Raw genomic sequence first — 25,756 nt, 5'->3', positions numbered from 1 at the left:
GGCATGCACCCTAGAAGACAAGACTTGGGTTTTTACGTGTGGCTCTGAAGAAAAAGGAATGCCGTAAAGAGAGACTCACTGAAGGGAATTTGTCAGCCAAGTACTACTGGCACACAAAAAGTGAAATACTGAGGACGTCCATGACTAGAATCAGTAAACGTTTCCAGAGCTGGACTTTCCACTGTGCTTTTGTGATGAGAGATGAGCAAATCTTGGAAGCTGGCTGAACAAACAGCGTGCAGGCATCACTTGTCTACAAGGCACATTGAAGTCTCTCTGCAGAATGCAATAGTAATTCCTAAGCAGGAAATGGGGTGAAACAGCAAAATCTTTCATTTGCACAGAGTTTTTCACATAAAACAAGTAAAATTGGCAAAGGGATTTACTAGGAATTATTGTTTCAAAAACATGAAGGATTGAATGACTTTTTCTCCCATATCTAGCTGATATTATCCAAGGTAAGGTTATGAAAAGTAGGAATTTCACTGAAGGTAATCATTGTATAGAAAGGAGAAATAAAGCAACCACGTTAGATAGTTCAAAAGCATGGAGTACAAGACATACTCAAAAAGTAACAAACCAGTGCACAGAAGTGCTGAACTTCCCAGTACAAGTACGTCATTTAAAACTCTTAGTATGCTACTCAATTTTACTCTGAGTAAGAAAGTTACTAAACAATGCACTGTTTCTGCTAGCAACAAATAAATAAATAATCTGGAATCTTAAATGAGAACCAGTCATGGTCAACTAGATGTACAAATTACTTTTGTTAATAGGTGTCCACCTACCACACAAAAACCCCACTTGGTAAAGTGTGTCATGTGGCAGCAAAGGATAATAACAACATACTGTTCTCTAAAGCAAAACCTCCACTCAGTCAAACAAAAAGGAACATGTTACAGGGCAGCAGAAACTTTCTCAGTGTTATACTTGAAAAAAAAAATAAAGATTTCTTTTCATCAAAACATTTCATAGCTATAACTTGGAAGAACCTTGAGATCTCCCATTCAAACACAAACACAAATATTTACTTTCATATAAAGTAATTATTAGTTTACAGCTGAAAAAAAAGTTTTATAATGAGCCACATAGTCTCAGTAGCAGTATACATTTACCTTTAAGACACACCTCTAAAATTTTAAGTTACTGACTGAATTTCAGCAGAAACAGACACAACAGTGAAATTCTAATTATCAAATTTTTTATTTATTCAAAAAAATCATTATGTAAATAGCTGTGATTGATTTTATCTTTTTTAATGCAGGTGTACTCAGGCCAGAATTCCAGAGAAACTTTAATGGGGAGGAGACAGGGCAAGTCATCCCATGCAGACGAAGTTCCACATTTACTTGTCCAGAAATGTACCCTTCTGTATCACAATCTACTGCTTTACAGGAGGTTAGCTATTACATGTACAAGTTTGCTTGCAAAAGCCTTTGAAGAAGGATAAAGATCAAGTCATATCTGACCACCTTTGAAACATCTCAACAATCCAATCATTAAAACTAATACATTACACACTGTCATCTTGATCCGACTTAAACTGACCAGAGTTACCACTAAAATTAGTAAGCATTTGAACATTTAACATAAAAAATACTGGTGTTTTATGTTCTGCTATAATCCATTTTGATAAATTAATATTGTATTTTTAACATCAGCTTCTTGTAACAATCTTCTTAAAGATTTCTTAAGAACCATTAAGCAAAGAAGATGAATGTTTCTTAGCCTTTTTGCAAAGGAAAAAAAGGCCAGAAATTATTTCAACCAACCTTCTAAACACCAAGATTTGTGTCACACCACTCCACACTACCCTGTGACCTATTCACAGCTGAAAAATTAATGGAAAAAGTAAACCATCAATTACTCATAATTAAATAAAAAATTTCCTTTTTTTGGCATGAAATACATTTCATGTATTTTCATTATGTTTACATGGAATGAATTTTACACTATACATGTTGTTTGATGTTGAAGCATATACACACACTGCCACAACCAACACACTTACCTGTACATTATTTACATTTTAAAATATTTTACACAGCTCCAAAACACCAGCATCATTTAACTATACACATTTTAAACTGGAGTGCAAAATGCTTACAGTTCTTTAACACAGGAATTTCAACATATATCCTGCTATCAGTTCTTCCTTAATTCAGTGAAAGTGGGTGTTAACTTTGTTCCATGCCAGCCATCAGTGACAAAGCTAAAGATTCCACTGTGAAACAAACCATAAAAACGTAATTAATATTTGCATTTGCAGTACTCTGCAAACATTTATTGCAATATTTAATTCTGTCCTTTAACAGGAAGATAGCAGTTTACTTTTTAAATAGTAATACTTTGGGACTTCAAACAGTAAGACATTTTGTGAGTCTCTGTCAGCTTACATAATATTTCACCACATTCACATCAGCTACCCTTAGTTATTTCACATGGTAACAAGCGGTAAGAAATTGGCTCCTTTGTTTGAAATACTGTTGTACACAAAAAAAAAAAAAAAAAAAGTTGTAGAGGTTTATATCCAGCAAGCCATTCTCACGGATGGTTCTGCAGACAAGCTCTTGTAGATGTGAGCAGCAGTGACAGCAGATATCACCTGCTTTAGGCACATGTTTTTAAGTTGGGAAAGACCTTTAAAATAATCAAGTCCAAACATTAACCTAAGACCGCCCAGTCCACCACTAAGTCACATCCCCTAGGCACATCTACAGATGGTGTAGAAACCTGTGAGGACACCCATCTGTGTCCCAGCTAACCCTGATGCCCACAACCTCACGGAGCAGTTGCCCCCTAACTCAAACTGGCACTGATTAACAATTTAAGTTCACACCAGGCTGTAAGCAGAAGCATAGATATGTCATCCTCTGCTGTTTCTACTGCCAAGGAAGTAAATTCCAACAGATGGGCAGAGCCAAGACCCCAGTGCAGTTGCAGCTTAGGCACCATAACACTAAAATCTTATCTGCTCAAGATATATCACAGCTGTCATTCCCAATACCAACAAAAAATGCTCTTCTATGGCCCCAGAACTTAGCTTCATTAATTTAGAAAACTGCTTGTCACTTGCTTGGCTACACACCTTCCCCTCATGAAGTAAACAGATAAACTGAAGATAGCTGTCACGGAAAAGCTTGGCACAAGTACTCTAAAAAAAAAAATGACTTGAACTTAGTAAGAGATAAGTCTGTGCATAACTCAGTAGGAGATAAGTCTGTGCATAACTCACAAAATGACAGTATTTAACATGTGCCAATAAACATTATAACAGATTAAAACATAAACACATCCCTAGCAAACTTGTGTTAAGTGCAGGTATGTGAAAAGCCTTATGTACTTACAATGTGGAAAAGAGCCTCGACAAACAGCTTTGTTGAGAACAGTTACAAGAAACATGTGGCAGTTTTTAAAATCAGATTCCATCTTCTCTATAGATTCCATCCTACAAAATAGTTAAACAAAGGAATGCTTAATAGACCAGCCCCTATGTTATCTTCAAAATATGACTGAAACTTCACACTAAATGACAGAAGTACTCTTTACATAGAATTCTGGCTTGAACTTACAATGCTTCAATTATGCCTGCATATGCTAGCTCAAAAAACAAAGGCAATTTTGACAGGAGCATCTGAGCACCATCAAAGGGGCATTAATAATTTCCTCATTGTTTTAGAAATCTCTGCAGTGACTTGGAGGAGCTGTGTGATTCTAACTGACACCTATCATTCCTACATAGGTTTGTAAGCAAGAGAGCCTTTCCTGCTCCTTACTGCTTTAGAGGTCCTTGGGGACCCACATGGCCAGTAAAACACAGACACCCACACTGCTTTACTATCTGGCAATCTCGAACTCCACTTTGGACTCTGTCAGCTAGCACTCATCAGTCAAGGGAGAAGACATAGCTCAAACAGTCACTTCTTTCCTTTTTCCCAAGAAGATACAGATGACACCAGCTATGACTTTTTCCATGCAACCACAAGTCCTGAGTTTCAGTCTTTATCAACAGCATTCACAAATTATTTCTCACACTCTGAATGAGAAAAACACTCCAAAACCAGCAACTTTCTAATGTCACGGGAGAGTGGGATCTAAGTTTTAGGTAGCATCTGTGCCAAAGAAAATTAGCCCTGAAAAATATGAAGTAAGCTGGTCCACACCAGCAGGCTTCAGGACCATACATCAACTTCTGAGTGTTTGACAAAGCCTTGGAGGCTTGTCCAGTAACATTTATCCTTCAAGCAGCAAGTATAAATGGGGAAAGGAGTGGCTGCAAAAAGGGATCTGGGGGTGCTGGTCAACAAGAACTCAACAGAAGCAAGCAGGGAGGACGCCCAGGCAGCCAGGAGAGCAAACCCCATCCTGGGTGCATCAAACACAGCACAGCCAGATGGACAAAGGAGGTGACTGTCCCACTCTATTCAGTGTTGGTGCAGCCTCACCTGGAGGTGCAGTTCTAGGCACAAAATCATACTCAGAGCTGCAAAATTATGACCATGTAGAATTTCAGGTATGTGTACTTACTTCCAAGCCCCTAAACCAGCTTGCCAACGGTCTGCAAACATCAGTACTAAATTTAACACTTTCATTATAGCTTCCTTCACAAAGCTCACCTAGAATAATGAAAACACAGAGAGTAAGTCAGAAATTCATTGTTAAGCATAACAATTTTCATTATTACACTGCAACACAAAGGTTTCACATGCCATTTAATCTGACCTGTAAAAACAATCACCTAAGCACAATGTGATTCTTCCAAAGTGAAGATGTTTGTATTTGTGCTCCAATTCATTTCCCAGCTGGCTACTTGGATGTGGACTTAGCACAGACAGTACATGGGATAAAAGGTTACAAAGCTATCCAGGTACCTCCATTTCCTACCATAACACTATGTATTAATCTTCCTAACATTAAGGAGCCTCCGTTAGTTCAAAACCTCCCATCTTCTAAAAACAAACAAGTCATGCAGTACCCTCTCAGGGTTGCTGTTTCTCTGAGATTCTCCTTGGGGTTGCTGGCCCCCAAGGTAATAAGGGTTCCCCCAAGGTTGCTGTTCCCTGGGAGTTTCCCCTGGGTTGCTGTTCCCAGAGGTAATAAGGTTTTCAGTCTTCTCTTCGCCATGGGTGTTTCACACCGAAGCCAGAGACGACAAGTTGAGTCCAGCAGTTCGTGTTATCAAGCTGTTTATTCTTAATTATCTATCAGTTCTTGTCCAGCTTTGCAAGGCATCCCCAGCAGAGCAGGACACGCGGCTGGACTGGGGCAGATCAGAGAGCCCCGCACCTTATGTACGGTACCCTTGACCCAACCACTGTCCGAGATGTATTTTTTATTTACAAAATTTTACCAATACCTACTACCTATACTAACTTGTCAGTTCTACTCTAAGCCAACCTCTAAAACCCAACTCAGCACAAGATGGGGGACGAGAGCAAGAACAAGGAAGACAGGGGCCACTCCCCAATTCCTCCATCTTGCCTCTTCAGCCCCATATATTAAGAATCCTAATTTCTATATTTATATTCTATAATAAACCATCCACTACTTATTTTAAATTCTTAGGATTTGTGATTCTTCCTGCATGTGAGTGTTCACTCCCATGGACAGCAATCAGAGTCAGTGTCCTCCTGGGATCTGTGTGGGTCTAACTGACCCCCCGTACAGATCCCAGACCCCCCTGTACGGTCTCCAAACCCTCCTGTACAGTCTTCAAATCCTCCAGGGCGGCCAGAGGAATATCCTGGACTCCAACAGTACCCAATACAAAGAATTTAATTTTATCCTCTTTCCTTGATAAACTGAGCTGAGAATAGCAAGGGAAACTGGATCTCAGTGTGAAAAGCTACCACTTCCTCAAGAGTACTTATATACTGCTTAGTATGTATGCTGCAAAACAACATAATTAGTACAAAACTACTTTCTTGTCCTGATAACTCAATACTAATTTTTTACCTACCTTTTCTCTCAGTAAGCAGCGATCATGAATTGTAGATAGATATCTGTAATGAATCTTTATCAATTGATCTAAATCTTTGGCTTCTTCTACCTGATGCTGAAACTCCAAGCCTGTACTGTGGAGAATCTTAAAAAGAAGATCAAAGTTATTAAATTCAATGCTGCACACAAGTGATTATTACTCTCTCTAATATATTTTTAAAGAGCCTGAAATTGCATAATTCATTTGCTCTTCCCTCTCAAATTTTAAGATTAGCCTCCAAATAACCATCAGTAGGCAAAATTTCAAGCTCTTCTCATAACTACATAGCAACATTCCTCACATAAATAGATATATTGCCACTACAGAAGGGCACAACAACTATCCCCAGAGAGGCTGAACTGGAGCATATACTAATTTTATTAAAAGCAAAAAAGGCAATAGAGCAGATATGCATCTACAGGCATTGCCTTTGTATTCTGAGAGTCATGTATACTCTGTACTAGAGATTTTTGAGAAGAATCCATCTAACTAAAATATCTCATGTAACACTTTTATAAGTATAATAGCTCTTAAGTTACAGCTTACAGAAACCTCTTTAGACATCACTGTGCTTAAGTCATCTAGCACTGAGAAAGAGACAAAAGAATCAGTAATACCCAAAGATCAAACACATGCATATTGAACTTCTAAAGCATTTTTAGAATTACTGATTTTAAATGGCCAAGCTGAAACTGAAACATGTGCAGAAAGGACATTTTATTTATATTTTGCTTATTATTTGGGAGAGAGGGGGTTAGATTTTAAAGGGAAATGAATAACATCTCCAATTATACAATTAACATCTCCAAGCTCCTAATATAAACAAAATTGTGATATAAGACAAACCCTAGTCATGATGTAGTTGTGCAGGCTGTTGACAAAATGCATAAGTTTCACTCTTAATAGGAACATGCGATGTATTTGTTGTTTTATACTTTCTTTTTGTGGTCCAAATACAGGAAGTGTTCCTTGTTCTAATGAAGTTCCTTCCTTAACCTGTGAGTTTTCTGCAGCAGAGACTAGTTCTTAAACAGACAAAAAAAAAAAAGCAAGTGTTGCTCTTTTTGGGAAAAGATTTAGCCAAAAAGTCATGCTGCTAAAGTTTAAACATTAAAAAGCTACACACTTTTAGGAAGATAATTACTTAGCTTATGTTCAAAATATAGACGAACCCATCAACTTGCTAATTTGTTTTTCTAAGACATGAAGTCTAGATCCACTTCACGTGGGACAGGAAGAGTATAAACATGAACTTGCTAAAGGAAATACTAAAAAATCTCTTCCTATAATCCCCCAACAGATTAGTGTTTCAATCGCAAATAGAGGTTTTTTTTCATCTTGTTTTCTTAACTTGTCTGCAAGGTATTACTCATAAAAAGACTATATATAAACATTAGGGTGTGGTAGACAAACGTTCCTTCAACACCAAAGTCTGTAGAATGAAGTAACAAGTTTCCAGATTCTCTTGAATCAAAGAGACAAAGAGAATGCATAAATAGAACTGACCCTGAGGCTGAAATGAAGTGAAAAACACGCCCAGCTTAATACACATATTTTGCAACACTAATAGAGATTATCATTTTATAGTATGAATCAAAATTCTAACAAGTTTAGACTACTTGCTGCAGAAAGCAGAAGTTTAATCAAATCCTTAGACCACAAAACAGAGTATTTTTCATTGAAGAAGTGTCTTACCATCAAATCGTAGAACATCTAGACTATACTTGGCCCACTTTATTTGCAGTAAGAGCAGAAAAACTTGATTGTAAATTTTTTGGCATTCTAAGCTTATAACTATATCCACAGGCCAAGGAACCTAGGAGGAGAAGAGGATAATAAAGACAGAATATATAAGTCACTTTAACACAACATTTTAAATCTGTTCTAGAGTAAGAACTGCAGCCATTTTAACTCACTACCTTGTAACTCAATGTCAAACCATCTAAGGTGTGGACAGGGAGTTTCTTCTTTGCTGTATCAACACTTTCAAATGATATTGACAACCTATGCAAGGAAACAAGTGATGTAATTGGTGAGAATCTGTTTTAAATAAGTAGTTCGTTTCTATTTCTCACTACTAACCACTGTCCAATTTAATCTAGAGGACTTGGATAGGAAAGAGAACAACTCAAAACTTCATTAGAACACATAATTTTAACGAGTACACAATGATTATTATTGTGCTATGCAAGTTAAGTACATTAATACAGCTAAGTGTGAAAGAAACATAACTACAGCATGTTTTGCACTTTACCTTGCACTGTCCTCTGGATAGCGTTGTCCAACTGCTTCTTGCAGGTGAACATTTAAGAAAGCAACATTCTGCCAAGTTTCCTTTTCTCTAATTTTGTCAAAGATTGTTGTATAGAAGTCATACATGGTATCTCCAGCTTCAAGTAGGAAAAAATTTCTCATTGCCTGCAAATATTCTACAAGCCTGAACAGGAGAAACACGTAACATTTCCTGAGTCTCATCATACAAGTGAATGTAAAACACAACTGTTACAGAAACAAAAATCTTCAAAACTCTTCACAAAACTCAGCATTGAATACAAACATAACAAAGTCTACAGCAAATCCTTTGTTTAACCAAGGCATTTTTCCCTGTAAGCTTTAACAGTTCCACTAACGTCACTGGAAGCTATCCTAAAGGCTAGGTGATTCTCAGAAACAGCATAGTTAGGAAATCCTGTCCTCTCCCTAAAATGACAACACTACTAAGAAATATTGTTTGAGATAATATCCCCACCAAACATGCACTGATGACAAATGACAGCTTTGCTGTTGATTCAAGCTAGACCATGTTTTCACTCAAGAGTCTATCATGTCAGATCCCCCTTTTCTCCTTAATGACTTTATAGCAGTTTATCAAACTGGAGTAGAAACACAACACAGAATTGCTTCTTTTAGTGATGATATACCACTGGTAACAAAAAAACAAAGGTAAGGAAAAAGAAATCTACTTTCTTACCTATAATCCTTCTTTAAAGTTTGCATCAAATTACCACAGCATTCCAAGTATTGCTTGTCTATGTGAGGATAAAGACAAGACCTCAGTGTCAGTTCGAAAGTCTGGCAGGTCACAGATTCTGAGGATCTATCCACACAGACATCTCCACCAGTAAATTTCTCATGAAAGTCACTCTGTTCCAAATACAATCTTCAAAATAAAATAAGATACTTAGGGAAGGAGGCTCATTATTCATACAAGGTATAAAACAATGTCATACCTTCAAAGATTTTAATCAAATTTGGGTCCTCTGCTCTGAAATATATGGTGCAGGGCTAATAAAAGCTGATTATAAGCAGAGCATGTATCCAGCCTATAAAGTGATCCATCATACTCTTTGTGTATCATCAGACATAAGAGTGTCACAGAGGACAGCATTCTACAATCACATAACTGCTTAAAGCATACTTCTGAAAAACATCAAGTTCAAATATTATACAGCTTACTAAACAAACCCACTTTGATAGGAACTTTTAGAACTACATTGTGCATATACAGCACTCAGATGAGCTTCCCAGGAAAGAAAAATAAAATTAAAGAAACAAAGTAACAATTCAACCAATAACCATGAAACACACAAAAAAACCAACCAACCAACCAAAAACCACCAGAAAAAATCAACCAAACACAAGGAGAAATGATTTGAGGCATCTTAATTATGGGGTCCCTACATATTAGCTGTAATATTATATGATGGGAAGAGAATGTGGTCTACATTTGATAAGTTTAATTGTTTTTACACAGAAAAGCATCAAATTATTGTAATAATTTGTAAAAAGACAGTAGCCAGTTGTAACCACTCTAAGAGGGAGTCCTGCTCATAGCAGCTATTGGCTGGATAGACTGAGTGAGCTGGCTATTGAATTAATGTGACAATTCTGACAACTAGAATAGTCCCAATAAACAAGGGAAACAAAGTCCTATCTATGATTTTTTTAAAACAAATTCCTCCTTTTTTTGCTGTCAGTTTTAAAACATGTAAATACATCACTGGTATTTAGAAAAAACATAAATAGCTATTCTCCTATTTGTCATCACAGAATAAGATTTTCAGAGTTTATCTTTCCTGCTATTTTCTATGATGTTTATATTCTCTATAGGACTTCCCTCACTATAAAGAATGAAGAGTTTTTATGCAAGTAACATGAATTTTGGAAGGCTTCTACAGTTAAATGCTTTAAGCACAGCAAAACTGAAGCCACATTCTTCTAAGAATATACCTGCTGCAAATCAGGGACACTGTGTACAAAAACCAAGCAAACTCATTGAAAAGTTCAGATTTTACAATGGCATTCACTATTAAGCCACTTACTTGCTAAAAGCCTGCTATGATAAAGACTACTCCAACTTTCTATGCTACCAACTGCAAGCAGCACATTCTCCACTGATTTTGTTTTTCTTTAACCATGCACAAGTGGAGTGTCTATTCAGCTTCTGTCCCGATTGTTGGTGCTCATCTTTATTCTGAACTCGTTGTTTTCAGTGGCAGCAGCAGCAATGAAAACGTGATCTACCAAATGTCACTAGGCTCAATATCGCTCTTAACAACCCAGCAGGAAGATCATTCATTTACCTGGCAAAATTAATAGCCAGCAGTGGGTCATGGACATCATCCAGTTCCAAGTGTCTTTCTGCTATAGACTGCATCTTTATGAGGCTCTGCTTTGTGGCCTGCTGTTCTGTAATAATGTCTGGAACAGACTCCTCCCCGTGCCGCAGGCGCGACTGCACGGATTCCAAGAACAGCGTATATAAACTCTTGCGTTCAGCATCTGAGTTGGGCAACACATGGAGAAAACATCGTCTGAACTGAAAGAACTCCACAGTCCAACATTCATAAGCTAGCTTTTTAAATACTACATTTAGACCACTACTCAGAAAACAGAATACCCTCAAATACATATTTAAATTTATAGGACTAGCCCAATGCCTAATGTCAGGCATATGTTCAAATGCACTGCAGAATGGGTATCTGAAATATACTTTTGAGATTGTTGAAGAACTTCCTACTTCAGGTGCAAAGGCAATTAAGTTTTAGCACCTGATAACCTTTCAGTATTTACTGAAGTGAGTCTCCAAAATAATTTAACTATCTCTACTTTTAAACATTAATAAGCAGTCAAATGAAAAAAAGCATTTTGTTTCCTTAAAAAAAAAAGAAAAAAACACACCCAAACCCAACATTAGTTACAATCACTCAAGATGAATATCCTAGATATCCAAACATCTCTGATCTATTTATGAGTAAGCTTTAAAAAAAAATTGTCATCCTATCTCTGATTACTCAGCCACTGTGCAATGGAAAACAGTTATTTATAAAAAAACACCAGTTTTACTATTAGAACATACAAGCTGGTTTTGTCTCCAAAAAAATTATTTTGTAAGCACACAAAGAGAAGTTTGAGAAAAATTTTGAGCAATAAAACAACACAGAACTCTAAACTTTATTCTCTTTGCTCTTTTCACTTGTTTGCATTGGAACAGTGTTTTCCATCAGACCTGAAGTTGCCAAACACAATACTGGCATTCAACAGAGTTTTATATTATTGTAAAGCAAGAGGAATCCCATTACCAAAAAAACATCCATACTGTTAGCCTAAGGCACAATGGTGTACAAACTGAGATCTCACCTCTTGATGCAGCCTGCTGTGGAGAACCGTCCTTGCATTGAAGGTTCTTCAACAGCTGCATGGATTTTCCAGCCATGATAATTTGCTTCAGCACAGGTTTCAAAAAAGAAACCATTGTGTGCTGTCTGCTTGAAGGGGCCTGATCACTGCCAGAACTGGCACTGGCATTATCACTCATCTTCTCTTCATTCTCTGTCTTTTCTGACACACTATATAATGTGTAGGTGGCATACCAAAAATCTCTGTGATTAACTGGAACATTTTTGTTTCTGCAAAGAAATAAAAAGCTCTTGAGTATTTTCCTTTCTAAAAGGAAACTTCATTACTAGAGAATATGTATCCTCTTCGTTCTATGCTTTGCCTTTCTCTTAGAAGAGTCATGAAGCATTTTCAAAACCGTATAAAATTAGCTCATCCCCATATGCAAACTATCTAGACACTCGGAAAAGGATAAACAATTAGCTCATGGGAGATAAAACAACTGTACAACCAAATAAACCCCAACAGCAAGTCAAATAGAGCAATTATAATTAAATTTGTCCAGGATGCTAACTATTCACAGTGGCATGCATCCTTATTGTCAAAATGATGAGTGACTGACTTGCAAACTTATTTAAAATCTCAAACTGAAGTAACTACTACTAGGAAAGCTGAAAAATTCTAGAGTAGGTGAAACTCAATCTGTAGTTTACTTTTTTTGTTGTTTACATCAGATACACAGCACAGTTTGGTCTTTGAAGTCAGATGCAAAAATCTAAATTAGATAATTAAAATTATGCACTTAAAATGAAGCACAAATATAAGTTGAGATCAGCCCTGTTGGTAGCGCTGAAAACACAATTACAGAACCACAAAAACAGGACATAAGGGACATAAGGATGCTAAGGATCTGTGCTACTAAGGAATTATTATAGTAGTACTACTAGAGCTGTTGCCATACTCCATGCTCACCTCAACACGTGTTAACAGACACAGGTTCAATTAAGTTTGGCATGGCAGACACGGAAAAATGGATTTGTAATTACAAGCCAGAACTTTAATTTCTATATTCACTTTCCATTCCAAGCTGTCAAAAAAAGGGACCAACAAAATGTAGCATAGCAACAGAACAAAAAATTAACAGCTCAAGTAACGTTTGGAGTATGTGCATGTGATTCAAGACACCGTATTAACTCTACCTACAAGTCAGAAGCAATGAGTATTTCAGCTCCAAACAGCATTTGATTCATAACAACTTAAGATTAGCAGAAGAATTTAAAAGTAGATTTTGTAATTTTTGCAAATGTCTTGGGTTTGAAAATGGTTAATTGCTTTTAAAAAAAGTCAGTACACTCAAGAGTCAGTCTGCCCATTATTTACTATAGATGGAAAAAACCCAAAATAATTGATTTCTACTCTAGAACAATATGTGATAGAGATCCATATCTATGTAATTTCCCTAATGGGAAGTTTGAGACAAGTTATAAAAGTATGATGAATAAGCAAAACAATGAATGTGAAATCTACTTTTACTGTTACCCTTTACTCTAGGTTCTACAACAGGTTTACTTGCATAGCATTATGTGTGTCTAGTATCAAGCATCCCTACCTCTGAATAATAAATTCCTTTGCAGGATCAAACAAATTACCATGGACTATCCACTCATCCACTGTCTGTAAGTATGGCCTCACAGTTTCAACCCAGAGAGAGAACAAAAGGGATACCTGAATTTAAAGGAAAAAAGAAAAAAACTGGCTGAATGTTTTTATATCAAGCATTGAAACAATATGGTAAAGTCTAACCTCTTAACTGTGCAATCAGTTTGTAACATATACATAAACACACTTAAGGACTTCAAAGACAAAATGTTAAACTAAAAATTACAGTTTTTTTTTTTTAATGGAAGCCTGTATTGTTCATGGTTCCCCTTGTTACTACTGTCAAAGATCCAAACAGCACTTTTTCACTCTAACATGTCTGCAACAGTAAGGGATAGTCATAAAACACTCTGTAGTTTCATAACATCAAAACCAGGAAAACAAAAGGATATAATGACATCATCTACATTTTCAATAGTATAATCAAGTTTCTGTAAAAATCCAAACCCCTACATCTCAGCATTAACTGAATTATGCAGTTGTAGAAAGAGAGGAGGGAAAGATCTTTCAAAGTTCCCTCTTTCCAAACAGCTTCCTGGCCTCTGATTTTCCACAGTCCTCCCCATGGATCCTCAAAAACACTGCTCTTAATCCTCCCATAAAGCTATCTTCATCCAGGTTGAGTGAACTCATGTCAAAAACCAACAATGCATTAGTTACTAAATCTAGTAACTAATATAGTTAGTTCTAGTGTGCTGTTCAATTAAGGCAGGAATTTTTTCCCTACCGTTTGCTCAGATGCCTCTCCAACACTGTCATATTCGAGAATAGCTTTGTAGAGAGTATTAAGCAGATGAGATGCTCGTACAACATTTCTAGTGTCAGGTGGCACTTCTGCTACTCCTGTGCTGAATACCTTGTGAAGTACCTTCAGCTGTGCCAGTCTGGGAGACAATTTATCTATTACTATTGAAAGTGTGACTGTTTTATCTGGAAATAAAAAAAAAAACCCAAGATGCATAAAATAAAATCCAACAGAAAAGCAAATTTTGTCACTGCTAATTACTTGTGTGTCCCCCTCATGTAAAACTTCCCTTGCAATGTACCTTTGTTGATTATGCATTTTTCAATTTCAGTAAGTTCTTCTTTAAAGCTAATGAAATATTTATACAAAGCCCACATGAAAGCTTGGTAGGTTCTAAAAGGGGCTTCAGTAGTCTTCTTTGGAGTAGAAACTGTTCCATGGACTATGCCTTCTGGGCTGTGTCCCATCACTTCATCAATGAACTTCTGTAGTCTAAACACAACTTGACCATAAGCTGCTATCTGCTCCAATACAGATCTCAGGCAATTCTAAAAAAAAAACCACAAAAAAACAAACTTTAAGAATCATCTAACAAAAACTCTATTTCATAAAGTCTAAAAATTGAATTGCAATATTACTTTTATGAACTAAAATACTATAAAATTCTGTAATTGCTATTGCTTCATCACATTCTCAGATACAGGAACAGCCCATTCAGTTTTATTAAGCCAGATGCTCTTACTTAGACAAAACACAATTGTAGAAATATGTAGAACAACTTAGAAATTTCCACAAGAAGTTTAATTTCCTATTCCCACAAATCACATCTTTCTAATGACATATTCCTCTGAGATTCAGAAACAACTTACATGGGTTAAATGAGTTACAATAATATCATTCCGCACAGTCACTTTTCCATCATTCAGCTGAAATATAAAAAGCTTTTTCACTCCTGAAAGTAGCCTTGAAAAAAAAAACAAAAAGAGTAGTAATTTTCCCTTTTAATGGACTTATAATTATATATAAATAATAAAAGAACTAGCTCTCCCTTGCCTAGAAGTTTATTTTCTTTCAGTAACAGGAGACCACAGATCAAGTACAATGCTATTGGTACTGTAAGTTGTTGCCAGAACAAGAACAATTAAACACTGGCATGAAGTAAATATTTCCTAAAGTTTCTTTACAGTTAAGATAATTTCTAGCATAGGATGACTCAGCCTGCTTTCTAAAACTGGACATTGTTTCGTAAATCTATAGGGACAAGATAAGAACAAACTGGTTCTCTTTAACAATTAGACTTGAATAATCAATGCAAAAAAGAATAGTAAGCTACTTTCTTCTTCGTGAATCACAGAATGGAAGGGACCATAAAGATCATCTAGTTCCAGCCTACAGGCTATGAAGTGACTCCCTCTCATCAGATTAGGCTGCTCAGAGCTCCACCCAATCTGGCAGGGATGGGGCATGCACAACTTCTCTGGGCAACCTGTTCAAGTGCCTCAAAGGTGAATGGTTAACACACATATGCAGCATCTTTACTGTCAGAAACAGTGTAAATTAAAAGCTCTGTAATAATTCCATCTTCAGGCATCTTTCTTTCATTTCCTTAAGAGAAATACTAAAATTTAAAATGCAAACTTTGTGATGCTGCACTCACCAAAGAGTTTCTCGTATAACCTGAGTTTCCGTGACCAGTGTCCTCTCTTCTGGCACGTACAAAGGATCACTGGTGTACAAATGGTGGTCCCTTAGTAAAAAAGGAAATTAAAACAATTTAATGGCTGAAATAACAGCTGAATCACCTGAAAGTAAGAATGAAGCAATAATCTTTAGGTCCAGTTGTTCTGCTCACATCTAAGCAGATTCAATGCTCATGGGGACATTTTAAGTATATAAAAAAACCACAGTTTATTTTCATGTTGTTAAGCAAGATCCTGTGGAAAACACTCAAATATCATCTCATCTTACACAGCAAGACAAGTAATTAAGTAGCAAACGCCTGAAGTACTGAATTTCCACTATTTTAGGGGTGGGAGGGGGAGGGAGGTTGTGAGTTTGGGGTTTTTTTATAACTATTCAGTTACTTCTATTCAGTTATTTCTCATTCAGTGCTTTGAAAATTTGCCATTACTTTCTAGAAAAAATACTAAGCTAAAAAATTTCTCTAACCCATGTGCGAACTTTTAGCTCAAAAGTTCACTTAAGAAGTGGAAACTTTCATAGCCACCTAAGAATTTTCTCTTAAGATCCTGTCTTATGCAATTCTTTGTAAAACCTTCCTGAATACCTTTTCATATTTTAGCAAAGTATAGAATGATTATTTACATTTTTAGTATTTTTTACTCATTAATATATCAGTGGCAAAAGTTATGCAATCACACTCAAAAATAAAAAGTCCAAATTAAGTGATACTAGTTATGTATCAAATATGATATATGTAAAACATACAGCTCCTAACAACACTGCAGCAGAAGCAGTGTTGCTTTATTCATGTTACTCATTTTCTAATACTCATTGCAAATTGTTCATAACTGGCTAGATAACCACTCATACTAAAATAACTCCTTGATTAGTAAATTCATTAAATTAAGAAAACCAAGGGCAAATCTAATGAACTTCATTACTGACACATCAAAATTTGGGGCAGGAAAGAATCAGATTCCCTTTTATTTTTAATTTTCATTTTCTTTCCAAGGCCAGGACAGATTATGGCAATATACTGTTTCAAGTTCCTTACCCACACAAAATTTACATTTAACTTTGCAAGAGGAGGCACCAAAACATTTTAAAAATTTAAACATTAGGGGACTCCTCACTTCCAGGACCACTAACAACCCACCTTCAAAAGGGTGAAGCCAAACAAAATTCAACAGTAAGACTTGTGGCTTTGAAAAATGAAAAAGACATCTCTCTCTGCCATGAGAAACTTAATAAAAATTAAGTAAAAGGATAAGAATCTATTACTAGAAAAAGCAGCTCATTTGTTCATCTTATTAATTTGTATCCCTTTAATTCTGTCCTTAAGTGAATTGTAATAGCTATAGTATCTTTGTGCTTCCAACAGTAAAGAGGCTTTAAAAAGGCCAATATTTAGCATTGTATGCCAGGAAGGAATATGTAAGTGATATTGTTTTCTTACCAGACTGCAGCCAGGTTGGAATGCAAGTGCAAACTGTGCGAAAAGCGAGGAGCCCTTCCTGTCCAGTACTGAGGAACCACGTGCTGCTCCAGCCAGCTGCGGGCATCAGGCTCACTGACTGTGGAAACACAGGATAGGCAGCAAGGTGCTTTTATTTATGCAGGAAATGCTTACAAAACACAGGAAGAAGTTATTAATAAGCCTATTCATTCAGCTGCAGAATCTCAGATCTTTTCACATGAATTACCATTTACACTTTACAGCACTGGGATTTTACTACCACATCATAATTCGTACACAAATTAATTTACAGAGAAATTTTAACATCTCCCAAATTCCACATTTCCCAAATATTGCAAAAGTCCTAAAAATAAGCTCTGCTCACTGCTAGTGAAGCCTCACCTGGGTACTGTCAGCTGTTTTGGGTGCCACAATATAAGAAAGAGCTTTTAGAGAGTGCCCAAAGGAGGGCAACAAAGCCAGTGACAGCCCTAGAGGGGAAGCTGCGCTCAGTCGGTCTGTTCAGCCTGGAGGAGACTGAGGGGAAACCTCACCATGGTCCACAGCTTCCTCATGAGGGGAAGTGCAGGAACAGACACTGATCTCTTCTCTCTGGTGACCAGTGACAGGCCTGAAGCTGTGACAGAGGATGTTTAGGTTGGGTATTAGGAAAAATTTCTTCACTTAAGAGGGTGGTCGGGCACTAGAACAGACTCCCCAGGGAAGGGGTCACAGAATAAGCCTGACAGCGTTCAAGGAATGTTTGGACAACACTCTTAAGCACATGGTGTGTGTGACTCTTGGGGATGATCCTGTGCAGGACCAGAAGCTGGACTCTGATGATCCTTGAGGGTCCCTTCCAGTCCTGGATATATGATTCCATAAGCTTGAAGATTTACATGGTTTCCAATTTTTTCTCAAAAAATGTGCTTCTGCCTCAGGCAATTCTCAAAATGCTATATACAAAACCAGGCTGACTTAATAAAAAATAAACTGCCAAATGTCATCAACTTTATCACTACATTCCTTTTTTATTAGACATTAAGTACATTACCTCAAACAGTTTTTTCTAAAATGTGATTGCCTATGGAACTTTACCTAATCCCAGTTAGATAGCTACTGCATACATAATATATACTATACAGGTAAACTGTACCCCACAATATTTTATGAAAAAGAATAGAGCTACATGTAATACTTCCCGAAGCTATTCAGGAGAAAGCCACTAGTGCTTTAACCAAATAAACCTTTTTTTTTGTCAGAAACGTTTCATACCTGCAACTGAGACAACTATTTCTGTTGGAAAATAAATTTTGTTTCATCATTCTGATACTTAATAATAAAAATTTACATTATATCCATACAACTATATGCTACATTTACTGTAATTTTTCATTTCTGTATTGGAATAGCCATGTAAATTTCCACAGGAATTAACAGATTTTTTTCTCCATTAGCAGTAACAGAAACCAGATCAAACTTTTCGTATTGTTTCTTTACTGTACAAAAAAAAAAAAACATCAGTAATGAACAGTAACATGCATCTTCTGTTACAATTATAGATCTTTAACACAGTACCTCACTAAAGAATAAGAAAAAAGCTGTATTACCTTGCTAAATTTTAGCATATCAGAAGAATTACAGCTTATTCTAACCTTTCCAGGAAGCATTAGGTACTGTCTTCTTATTTGGATCTTGGTCTTCTAAAGGTGTCCTGTCTACTTGAATACCCGAGTCCTCCCTGCTCAAGGGCTGAGTGTCCTCTTCGTCTTCACTTTCTCCAGACCAATCCTATGAAGTGCAACAAACCCCAGAACACTTCAGTACAACATAGCAGGCACATCTATACTCAGCTCCTAGTCAAGCCAAACATTAACTATTCTTTTTTACGCTATAGAGTAAATTCAGGACACTAGGACTTACATAACTGTCGAACAGAGAATGATTTAAGTTATACACAGCATTAATAACCAGCAAATGAGAGATCTGGAAAAGATCACAGAACTGCAGAAAGTTCTGATTAGGTGGAAGCAGGGGTCAGCAGAAGCAGGCAGTTTAATTGCAGGACTAAGTCTAAACATTGTGAAAAACAAAAGTATTAGTATTACTGCTATTCTCCTTAGGTCTGTGTTATTTCACGGTATTGAGCAGAGTACTGGGGAATCCTGCAAGCATCAACATGCAGAGCATACAGACTAGGACAACTCTATCAGGTCTCTAACACACCTCAAACCAGTTTATACAGTTGGGGTTTTTACCTTAAGAAATTACTTACTGGTGAATCTACACCTGGGCCAAAGTAAATTTCTTCTCCTTCCATCAAATACTTTCCCCAATCAAATTCTTCTTCTTTTTCTAAGAGAAATATAAATACAAAAATACTGAGTATCACATAACTCTTTCTTTTCCTCTAAAAACACTTCCAAAGTTAAAACTATCTTGATAGTCTATAGCTAAAACAAATGACATTCCCTTCCACTTAAGGTTACACCACTGTTCCACCAACAAGGTTATGCACTTTCAACATGACATTAATTGTGACGTATCAACCATGTATATCCCTTATTAATTCTCAACTTTATTGCTTATACACTCAAAATACACAACACAGCGTGCCATCAGCATATTTAACTGTATTGCATTACACTACCCTACACTTCAACCCTGGAAAAACATGCAAGAATGCAACACACCAATTATTATGACGAGTAAGTCTCATTTAGCTCAATGAAAACATTCTGAATGTATAATTTAAATATGCACAAGGATCCCAGACTGTAAACAACATAAACAAAAAACTGTCTTACTTTCCAAAAAAGACACCACATATCCATGATGTGATGTGTGATACTTTCAAAGTAACAACCACATTTACAACATATGAGATCTGAAACGTGAAGCTTACTCAACTGTAATTAGTGTTGTTTGAGATAACTTCTTCATATTCACATTCCTGGAATGGGCTGAAAGTGCATTCAAAACACCGCCGAGGGAATGTGCAGAGATCATTCAAAAAGGAATCTTAAGATGCAAGATTTTCTTTAGGTTAGTCTGAAATGTTCTTCTTTCAGTCTATGATACAACACTATAAACAAATGGGGGATGGTATCCACTCAAACTTAAGCACAAGCCTCATTTTCAGGCACTGAGTGAAAAAGTCCTATTTTAGAAAGCAGGCAGCTGGGATCTCCCTCTGGAAACCTTCAAATGTATTTCCCTTTCCTTGATTACGTAGGAAACATAGGAATTTATATCACCAAAACTTTTTCAAGAGATCTAATATTGAGGTGCAAGACAGAGACTCAGGATAGAAATCCACTGTCTTTGAACATGTAAGCACTTCTGAACAGGTGGAGAACGTTTGTTTGTGATAGTGGTACAAATCAAAGAGAGTTCCCAAGGTACTTCAGTGGCTGGAAAACTTAAAGAAGTGATGCAACATAAACAGGAGTAGGAAAGACTTGCAAGCCGTTTTAAATGTATAAATTATAAAGACAACCAATAAAGCAAGGTGAAGTGAAAGAGATAATAAAATGGAAAGGAAAAATGTCCTTCTTATCAGATAGCAGTGCAGATTGTATCTTTCATTAGCCATATAAAAACGTCTTGTAAACTTACCCACTTCTTTGACTCTTGGTTTTTCCACATAGGTGGTGTTGGATGGCGAATCAGACAAACACAACAGAAGAGACAGTATGGAATAGTGTGTATCTGTCTTTAAAACACATTAGAAAAAAAGCAAGTCTGTAAGTGGTCTAAAAGACTTTGCTTAGTAACAAAGTCAGCCTATTATCTGCAGGAATGCTCCCCATTAGTTCACATTCCCCAGTCCTGAATTACAAAACGAACATCTGCAACATGATATTGAATGTTATCCATTTTCTTCTCCCTGTTAATTAGCCAATCAGTATACAAATCCTTCAAAGGCAGCCACAGCATATGCTGCCTCTTACTGAGCCCATAATCAGAGACTATGGAAAAGCTGCAAGTGCTGTGAAAGCAAGAAGTCACCTCAGGACCTCAGGGATAATGGACAGCCACATAAAGGTGGATGAACTGGAAGGACACAGGTAATGGGACTGCAGGAAACCAGGCCTTAGCTCCACTTTCCAGATGGCAATTATTTCAACAGAGGCTAAAATGAAGTCAGCTAAAATCACTATATTTTAATATCATGTTCACATTATCTTCTCAGACCTGAAAATCTACACAAATCACTAAGGATCAATCTTTGATTCCAATATTGCAGTTGTGAAACAAGAGGCCTTCAATCAGGTTAGAATACTATGCCATCACTGGTATGGCCCAGAGATTTGTATTATTGTCTATTCCCTAAAATCTCTTTACCAGTGTACAACCATTTCCTACTATAAAAAGATTTTTCTTTGGCCTCATTGTAACTTTACAAATATCCTCAGCCAACCATTTCAAATTGAGACACATGAAGATTCTGCTGTCTCAATCCTTACGCACTTTCACACATTCATAAACACACAAAGCTGTTTTGGAATAAGTTCCACTTGCATTTAAAAAAAAAAATCAAATTTCTGATATAGCACCATGATACTCACCTACTATACAAGGATTCTAACATGCTCCTACTCAACATTACTGATTTTGTCAAAGAAAACCAGTAGACATTGACAGAATCACGTGAGGTGGTGTTCCACTTACCACAGAAACCAATAATAAATTACTCTTCCCACTTATGTGTCACTCCTAAAAACTAAATGCCATTTAACTTCCCAAATGAGAGATTAATCTGCCTCCAGCCACAACCAGTTGCATTTTTAAAAAGAAAAAAATAATCTCAGGATACACGCAACGTTCAAGTATTAAGTGCTTGCTTGGGCATTTGGTTTGGTTGTTTTTAATTTCATTCAAATCTCAAAACAAGCACTACCAAAGGTACATTTTCAAAAATCTAGAGACCACAGCATAGTGACTGAATATGTGTAAGTTATTAACGGCTCCTGGGTTTTCCCCACAAATTAAAAGGAACCTAGAACACACAGTCAGCTCAATGAGAAGTAAAATCAGACTGCAACTCAGAACACATGGCTCTAATAAAGAACACTCATATGGAGCACCAACTCCTAAATCAGAAACTTAAATCTCCCAACAGCAGGAACTTTCTAAGATCTAATTCATTATTTCACTGCCACACTGGAAAGAAAACTAAGTGAGACAACTTTTCATATTCATCCACTCCATATCCTTAAATTTATTTGACACAGTGTGTATCAGTGGTGAAACACATCCACAGCCTGAGGGTGGAAGCTACAGAACAAGAAAACTCCAACTGGAGTTAAAACACCCAGATGGATTACTTATGGTAAAAAATTGGCAAAGAGTAAGAAATGCTCAGTTCTTTGTTTTAGAACAGAGAGGAATCTAGATTTACCTAGACTCCAGCTACAGCATTTGTACAATGCTGACCCTAAAACACCTGCTCTGCAATGAGACCGTTTTCTTTAAGTCATGAAACTCCATGCAGTGAAACCCTGAGAATACAACAAATGCATTTTCATTTCTGGAAACACATGATCTGAACAGCAACTCCAAAGCCCACTACTAAGTCACCTGAAATTTCCAATACATTACAACTGAAGCTCCCATTGTCAGTGTAAATGCAAGAGGGATGGAAAAAAAAGAACAAGGAAATTGCAACGTACATACCTTTGTTTCTTCAGTACTTGGGAGTGGCAAGTTCAGAAATTTTTCTGTTAGTCTTTTCCAGCTTGCAGCTTTTCCAAGGTCAGAATGAATTACCAATTTTTCATGTATTCTAATAATACAAATAGTATCAAGAAGGCTTTTTAAATATATATATATATATAACCAATGCATTATTAATACATAGACATAAAACTTACCCTTCTATTGTTCTCTCTACTTTATGGCTGTTCACATCAAGAAAACGGTGGAATCTGTGTAAGAAATCTGCATTAGAATATGTTTAAAAGGAAGCTGAAGTAAGGAAGAAAATAAAGCTGATTTACATATATGATGACAACATTACTAGTTTAATAATGCAACTTAATTCAGCAACAGCATTAAGCATCAACAAAATTCAAAATTCAATCTTGGCATCTCTTAGCTCAAGAGAGATTAAATATAATTGGCCTGAAAGACAGAAAAATGCAGGTTACATCTAACCAGCACTCCAAGCTGAATGGAAAATTACTACTGTACCAGCAAATGAAGCAATTAAAGTATGCTGTCTGCTAAGTCAAGTAGAGCAAGGGGATCAGGAACTGTGCTGTCAAAGGCATTGGTGTCAAATGAACAGAATTATCTGGGACCTGCATTACAGGCACAGGCAAAACAAACACCCACATGGGAAGGCCTCAAAACCCAAAAGAAGCTCCTTTTTATAAAGGATAAGGAAGAATGTCTAAGAGAAAAGAGAGCTTGATCAAAAATAAAGACAGATACACCAACAAAGGTATATATACATATATATGTGTATATATATGTATATATGTATGTATAGGGACAAAACAAGAGCTTGTGAAAGGTAAAATGGACTTTGGAGACTAAATTAAGCTATGAATAGGTCCTTCAGATACAGAGATTAAAAAACAGGGAATAAGATGTGACAACACTGAGCACAAGGTCAAGACACTCTATATGCCCTCAAAGTCAAACCAATGTTTCCAGCAACAGGTGACAGAAGGTGGTAAAACTCTCAGAACCACAGACAGAAATGAAAACTAATGAATCCCAATCATGAGCAACAATCAACTAAACAGACTGAAATTCAAAAGACAACACGAAATCACCTCAATGCCAAAGTAAAGAACTAGAAAGTGAAACTGTAAGGCAGTTTAGCAAGGATTTTTAGTAAGTGGCACTGCAGGATGAAGATAGGGCCATGTTAAAGAAAAGAAAAAAAGACTTTGTTTACTACAGACATGTTAGTCTGATTTCAATTGTGTATAAGGATTTGGAATAAGAGCATGATAAAATATAGCACTGACTAAGTAGGTGGCATTTAGGTTTAAGAAAATATATGTAATTTATGACAGCACATTAGCTTACATGGGAAATCATTAATTCAAAATGGTGGGAAGTATAAGAACTGAAAGATTTAAAATACCACACTGAAAAGACAATTAAAAAATCAAACAAAGAATCTGTCCTGAAAAGAAAAATTAAGCTGCAGGGGAAATTACTAGTGCAAATTCTTCAGCCTGTTACTCGAAGTTTTAATTAATGATTAACATACATGCAAAAAAAAATTATTGGCAAGTTGGGAACATCATGAATAGAAGAGGACTGGAGTCCTGCATGGAAATAAATAGGTGGATCCAAGAACTACAGCATAGAAACATCACCAAAAATCACAAGTTTCACAAACTTGAAACTAAGGAGTTATGCTACTGCTCCCTCAAAAATGCATTTAATCAGCACGAAAAATGTAAAGTAACATTGCTTTTATACGGATTAGCTACTAGCTGCATACGATTTCAAAGAGGCAGCAGTTAGTATAGAACGGGTAATTGAAAATACATCATGTAAGAGTTTCACAGCTTTCACAGAATATTCCGAGTTGGAAGGGACCCACAAGGATCATCGAGTCCAACTCAAGCTGGCAGAACAGACTGGAACAATAACTGGAAACTGCGTGTGGAACTTGAGTAAGGGCATTTTAGGTGGCCGTATAAAGGGCTCTGTGTATTACAAATTAATAAAGACCGCGCTTCTGACGAGCCCAAGCAACACCAAACACGTTCTCTTCCTGCAGACTGATAACCTTTCACACAAGCAGCGCAGCACTCTTAGCCAGAAGGTTTATCTCAATTTGGCAGAGTCCTCCTCACTTGCTCTTTATATACAACCATAATGTATCTTCCTCCAACACAGTTTTGGGCAGCTAAATGAACACGTTGAAGGGCACCTTTTAACAGAACAGGAGAAAATCCCTGTAAGACCAAGATTCCAACGTGATGGAGTAGCAGTCATTGATGCTGTGGCAGACTCGCACACGGCGCCCGGCGCTTCCCCACACACGGCGCACGGCGGGCACGGCGGACCGCGGCCCCATCCCACACCCCCGCGGCAGGCACCGGGACCCTCCATGCTCCCGCTGACCTGAAGTTGGACCAGGCGAAATTGAGCGCCGCCTGGAAGCGCTCTCCGCCCAGCTCCTCCTCGGGCAGGCCGGTCACGCAGCGCACCAGGGCGCGGACGGCGCGGTCCTGCTCCTGCTCGAAGCGGCCGCGGGGGCCGGGCGAGGCCGGCGGCGCCGCCATGGCCCGGTGCCGGGGCAGGGGGACACGGGGGCGGCCCCGCCGGCGCCGGAGCCTCCCGCCCCTCCTCTCGCGAGGCTTCCCTGGCGGCGCATGCGCCGGGCGGGCGCTGCCGGCGCGGAGGGGCGGGCACTCGGCAGCGCCGGCGCGGGGGCGGCCGGGGCCGTGAGGGAGCCGGCGGGAAGGGGGCACAGGGAGGCGGCGGGACACTTCCTCGCCGGGAGAGGCACCGCCGATCCAGCGCCACTGCTTCAGCATCCCCCTGTCACGGAAATGACACCTGTCTTCCGAAATCAAAATCATCTGGGATCAGTAACTGGCAATTACTGATTGATTACAGAATCAGTTAGGTAGGAAGA

The 25,756-nt window shown here is 37.5% G+C and overlaps 1 protein-coding gene across 2 annotated transcripts; it reads right to left on the bottom strand.

The window, feature by feature from the left end:
* Positions 1-1,184: 1,184 nt before the first annotated feature.
* TUBGCP5 (tubulin gamma complex component 5) lies at positions 1,185-25,670 on the bottom strand. Of its 2 annotated transcripts, XM_063392501.1 has the most exons (24): positions 25,240-25,670; positions 23,019-23,072; positions 22,822-22,930; positions 20,761-20,857; positions 20,053-20,163; positions 19,418-19,497; positions 18,798-18,933; positions 17,143-17,260; positions 15,661-15,750; positions 14,873-14,966; positions 14,305-14,551; positions 13,986-14,188; positions 13,209-13,324; positions 11,621-11,889; positions 10,564-10,762; positions 8,952-9,140; positions 8,235-8,417; positions 7,900-7,984; positions 7,676-7,796; positions 6,827-7,005; positions 5,960-6,085; positions 4,528-4,616; positions 3,348-3,448; positions 1,185-2,224 (listed from the first exon to the last, which is right to left on the bottom strand). In XM_063392501.1, exons 1-24 carry the CDS (start codon positions 25,653-25,655, stop codon positions 2,178-2,180), a joined length of 3,459 nt encoding a protein of 1,152 aa, XP_063248571.1. In that variant the 5' UTR covers positions 25,656-25,670; the 3' UTR covers positions 1,185-2,177. The 2 variants fall into 2 exon arrangements, with proteins under 2 accessions (XP_063248571.1, XP_063248572.1); XM_063392502.1 differs by lacking the exon at positions 20,053-20,163.
* Positions 25,671-25,756: the final 86 nt, after the last annotated feature.

This window comes from Prinia subflava, chromosome 3 (assembly GCF_021018805.1).
Source record: "Prinia subflava isolate CZ2003 ecotype Zambia chromosome 3, Cam_Psub_1.2, whole genome shotgun sequence".
Classification (NCBI taxonomy): domain Eukaryota; kingdom Metazoa; phylum Chordata; class Aves; order Passeriformes; family Cisticolidae; genus Prinia; species Prinia subflava.
This window is presented reverse-complemented; position numbering and strand designations above follow the sequence as displayed.